This window comes from Olea europaea, unplaced genomic scaffold (assembly GCF_002742605.1).
Source record: "Olea europaea var. sylvestris unplaced genomic scaffold, O_europaea_v1 scaffold3066, whole genome shotgun sequence".
Taxonomy (NCBI): Eukaryota; Viridiplantae; Streptophyta; class Magnoliopsida; order Lamiales; family Oleaceae; genus Olea; species Olea europaea.
In genome coordinates, this window is record NW_019249372.1 from 49,877 (window position 1) to 55,173 (window position 5,297).

Genomic DNA, 5,297 nt, shown 5'->3' on the forward strand with positions numbered 1-5,297 from the left:
CGTGATTGCGACTTTCTACTTATTTGTGTTATGATTTTGGAAAATTTGTGAACAACTATTTTATTATATGGCGGGAAACCCATGAAAAAGGTGAACTCCGTTTTTGTAACCTAATTTCTGAAATTTGTGACCTATTATTTGAGTAGTTTGTGACATGATGTGGGTATTTTGTGTAGGAAATATCATTTTGCGACTTGTTTTAGGTATTTTGTAATTTGAAGGGTTTGTGACTTATTTCATGTACTGTGTGATCAATTACTATTTATTTTAATCGAATGTGTTTTCAAAGGAGTGTTGGATTGTTTGCGAATGAAATAGGTGTTGTGACTTTTTACTTCTTTGTGTTATGATTTTAGAAATTTGTGACCAACTATTTATGAGTTGGTCACAGCGAAATGTTTGTGTGTTGAAGGTCGGAGTAACATTTTTTATTTTACGATTGTGCGGGACTAGAAATACTTAATAAAACCAAGGAATAAGTTTTCTGGAAAGATCACCACAACGCCAATACAGAGTGTGATTACGCACTTTGTGGGCAATTCTAGATAACACATGTTTCTCCTACGACATGCATTGTAGGGAGATAGTTGTGCAGCCACAATTGATTCACCAAGTTTTACTACGGGAGGTCAAGTAGGAGATGTGGTTTAATGTAAATGAGAGATATATTTATTTTTTAATTGCTGAATTTTGTTTGGTTACGGGATTGAGGTATGATGGGGTCGATGGTCGACCAATGTTAGATGAAAAATCGTCTTTAGTGAAGGACACATATTTTAAGGACTTAAAAGTTATTACAAGTGAAGATGTCAAGAGGGTTTTTATTTCACTTGATGATGCACCAGACCTTGACGTTGTTAAGATTGGAATTATCTATCTCATCACCTCATACTTATTTGCTACATCCTACCTGAAGGTGGTGGATCAATACATATTTGCACTTGTAGACGATTTTGCCACTCTTGAAACATTTCCTTGGGGTAGATATTTGTTTGAGACTACCTTATCGTCACTAAGAAAGGGACTATCAAAACAAACTAGTCACTACAGATTGACAAGTTTTTTAGTGGCTTTCCAGGTGTGGCTATATGAGTGCATACCTGCACTTGAGGGGAATGTGGCCATAAGAATTTGTAAGAAATATCCACGCATTATTAATTGGACTGTACACAAATATCCTTCAGCGGCAATGTTGGAGGACAAAGTGTTTGGAAGTGAGAATGTAAGATTTTAAATACATCTAAATTGTTATGTAATCATTTGGTTAATTATATAAATTTTGAAATGACATATGCTCAATATTTTTTCATCTTATGTGAAACAGGTTGTGATAAATGACATTGATCCATCTGAAGTTGAGCTCACAATGCCATATATGACATGTTTTAAATATGAACTTCACATATATTATGATACGAAATATGATTTGTGACCTGAAATATGAATATCCTGTTTGTAAAGTGACATATCTTTTATGACTGTGACCTGAAACATGTAACTTGTGACTTGTGACTCTCTTTGTCCTTATGTATGTTGTGGCTTGATCCTTGTGACTTACTTTGCTCTTATGTGACTTGTGATTTGTGAATGTGATCGGAAACATGTGATTTGTGACTTTCTTCATACGATTGTGACCTGTAAAGTCACATGTCTCTTAAGCACATGTGACTTGTTTCTTGTGACTTTCTTCATTCTTGTGTATGTTGTGTACGATCGGTAGATGTGCAGTACTCAAAGCCTAGACAACCAACTCGGAATGTTAGGATCTCTAAAAATCAATTGGGCACAAGTGAGGCAACTCCCCTACTGTCGAAGGTACACGTTGAAGATTCAGATTTTGTAGACCCACCGCTATACAAACAAACGGGGGCTGCTGGCTCTAGCTCTCGCGATCAGCAAAGTGCTGCCTACCATTCAGATTGCTCATGTTTTGAGGTAAGTAATATCATTGTCTATTCACTTAAGAACACATTTTATATACAATTCCACTAACTACAAAATTTATCAGGAATGTGGTCGATTGAAGCAGTTGATTGATAAGGAAATAACTAAGCTCCAAGCGGAGAACAAGGGGTTGAAAGAGGAGCTTATGTCGATGAAGTCAGAACTATCTAAGATAAATGTAAACATGCGTCAATCAAACAATTCTTTGAAGCTCAATGAGGTCATTCAGAGTCACAATGTATTGAAAGATAGCTTAAGTGACATCAGGTTGTCTCTTAAAATTTTTGTTGAATCTGTATCTGACATCTTATCTTCGGTGATAGATGAACTTCATAAGAAGTTGAGTGGTAAAGATGTTTTGACAGAACAAGTGCCGAAAGATGATGATGATGTTGACAAAAAGGGCAAGGGTCACATGGAACCTGAGCCAAAAGGTGATGATGTTGCTGAAAAAAGTGACAATGTTCACATAGAACCCGAGCAAAAAGGTGATGACGTGGTTGAAAAAGTGGACAAGGGTCACATGACACCTAAGTTTTCACATGTTCTTGATGACTATGTTCTTGAATCTCCTTCATTTGATCTAGGAGTTGGCTCCTCACATACACCTAAAAGCTCTGATGATACATTTTTTGCCAGTAAAGAAGTGCGGGATCAGGTTAATGAGGCTATTGCACGCGTGTTGGAGTCTACTGAACTTCATTCCAAAGATGTCAGTTTAATGAAACATTTAGTGTTTTAATATTATAAATTCAAATTTATTGTCATACACTAATTTAAGAAACATTATTTTTATGTTTTTTTTATTTAGGAAGATACACCTGCACCACCATCATTTGGACTACCTGTGAAGAGAGCACAAAAGCCATCGAAAACTCTGCAATCACCTTTTGTTAAGGTCGAACCACGTCATGCTGCTACTGGATCAAAATCTAACACTGTAAACGTCGTGTTCCAAAATTATTCGAAAGGAGTTGATAGCACAGATCTGAGCTCATTTAAGAATTGGTTTGACAAAGGATACAAGCCCAAGAACAAGTAAATTAAACGTAGATTTTAAGTGTTTTTAGTGAATTGTGACCTTCCATTACTTTTTGTGACTACAGCATTTCTGGTCATAGACAGAAATAAATTGGTCACAATCTTATTCTTTGTTTGATGAGGGCATATGTGTGTGCACAGGGTAAAGTTCAACGATGCAGATAACGTGATAAGTCCTCAATTTGTATGTGGCACTGTCACTGTTCATTATAAAACTTGGTGGCATATGTTAATTGATTCTAATTCATCATTGAAGAACACGGTACTATTTTTTCACCATTTTCCACATATGCATAGTAGTTTTGTATTACTTATGTATATTCTTTCTTACTACAGCACTTGGATGCATGCTTTCATTACATAAGACAACTTGCCAAGTTCGGTGAAGGTGTGAAGATGAAAGCTACCACTACAGACTACATATTTGATATGTCAATCAAGTTGACATACTCTAAATTTATTCAAGACCCAAGCATTGTTGAGAAGAATGATGAGCTAATCAAAACCATCAATGGTGAACGGTTATAATTTAATACTGCTTGGAGAGAAGTTGAATCTGTGTTGATGCCCACAAATCATGCTCATTGGATGTTAGGGCAGCTTGATATTACTAACCATGTCCTTTACATATATAATTCAAGCAACAAATCATACAAGGACAACAAGGTTCACGAAGGGGTTTTATCGCTTGTGAAGACTCTTACACACCTGTTAAAATTTGTCGGGCTATGGAAGAAAACTAGTGATAGTATTGGTGACAAATTTGGGGAACTGCGTGTTAATATTGTCCGTGGTTTACCCCCAACAACAAAATGGGTAAGTTTTGCTATGAGTATTGCAAGTTTTATCATTTTCCATCAACATTTAGTAATTACTTATAACCGTATTCTTTAAATATTACAGGCATGATTGTGGGGTTTTTGTGATAAAGTATGCACAGTATTTGTTGCACAATAATCTTGGCAATAAACCAATGTCATTTGATGCTGGGAATGCCAGACTTGAAATTGCAGCGTTGCTGTTCAAAAACAAACAACTGAAGCAGATTGGAAAGGGAAGTTCAAAGTCAGATGAATGAACTCCTGTTGATGGCATTGTTTTCATGATGGATTAGATTGATAGTTGTTCAAAATTAGACAAACAGATATTTTTATGATGTAGTCGATATATGTTATCTTTGTAATATGTTTTGAAATTGAATTTGAATTTGTTTTTGTCAATTGGCACAAGGTGAACGTATTGGTATTTATGTGAATGATTTTGTTTATATCATCTAAGTTTTTTATGGATGTAAAAGTCTATATTTGTATGATCTGAACAGGTCATGTGAGAATACTGCACAGTCTAAACAGGTCACAAATAATCACATACGAGTAATGTGTTATATAACTGCAGGTCACAAATCGTCAAATAGCAACAGTTGGTTAATTTGCATGACTTGAATATGTCACAAGTGGTCACATATGAGTACTTTCTTATATAACTGCAAGTCACAGATGGTCATGAATAGTTTTAGTTAACTTGTTACATATGAACAGGTCACAAATGCTTAACATTTATCGTTGACACTCTTACAAAAGAAGAAAGCATAGAATTGGTCCCATATAGTGGAAGATGACATTCAGATTTAGTTTGAACACACAAGTTAAACAAAAAACATAGAGCTTATTTTATGCTTGAAATGGTCACAGACGGTCACAATCATCAAAAACAGAGTTGCAATCAATGTTTGTTTACACAGCCCTTTTCCATAAATAAGTGACATCGTGAGATATAATGAAAGCTCAATGCATAAATCTGTCAACTCGTATAATCCAAAAAATACATCGTTCGGCAATAAAATGAAACAATTTGTAATTACAAAGAATATCATTGTGTAAAAAAATTATACCAAACTATTTGAATTTCTTTGGATCTTTCTTTATTTTCAGTTTTTTATCATTCTGGTTAAGTGGCACCAAATTCCTGCAGGTTCGACGATTGTGCCCGAATTCACCGCATCTTTCACATTTCACAACTTGTGATCTTTCATGTGCTGCTTCTTTCTCTTCTTAGTAGGCCATCTAGAACTTCTCTTTTGGTTTGGAGCAAAAACAACTCTATTACTTACATCTTCTAGCAAATTCCATTCTGATTTATTACCTATAGGAAAGACAGTCTCATTGTAGGTATTTAGATATGTATCTCTTGTGTAATACACAGGGCAAAAGTCATATACATTTAGCTTCAATGTTACATTCAACTTCAATGTTGCTATTACTGCAGTGCATGTGGACAGAGAAGTTGATCCACTTGAACCTTTGTACAACTAC

The 5,297-nt window shown here is 35.2% G+C and overlaps 1 protein-coding gene across 1 annotated transcript; it reads left to right on the top strand.

The window, feature by feature from the left end:
- Positions 1-736: 736 nt before the first annotated feature.
- Positions 737-4,603, top strand: LOC111384983. Its single transcript, XM_023009334.1, has 11 exons — positions 737-1,222; positions 1,325-1,382; positions 1,721-1,935; positions 2,009-2,656; positions 2,756-2,982; positions 3,127-3,247; positions 3,322-3,499; positions 3,581-3,801; positions 3,917-4,050; positions 4,307-4,380; positions 4,524-4,603. The coding sequence occupies exons 1-11, from the start codon at positions 737-739 to the stop codon at positions 4,601-4,603; spliced, it is 2,442 nt and encodes an 813-aa protein (XP_022865102.1).
- Positions 4,604-5,297: the final 694 nt, after the last annotated feature.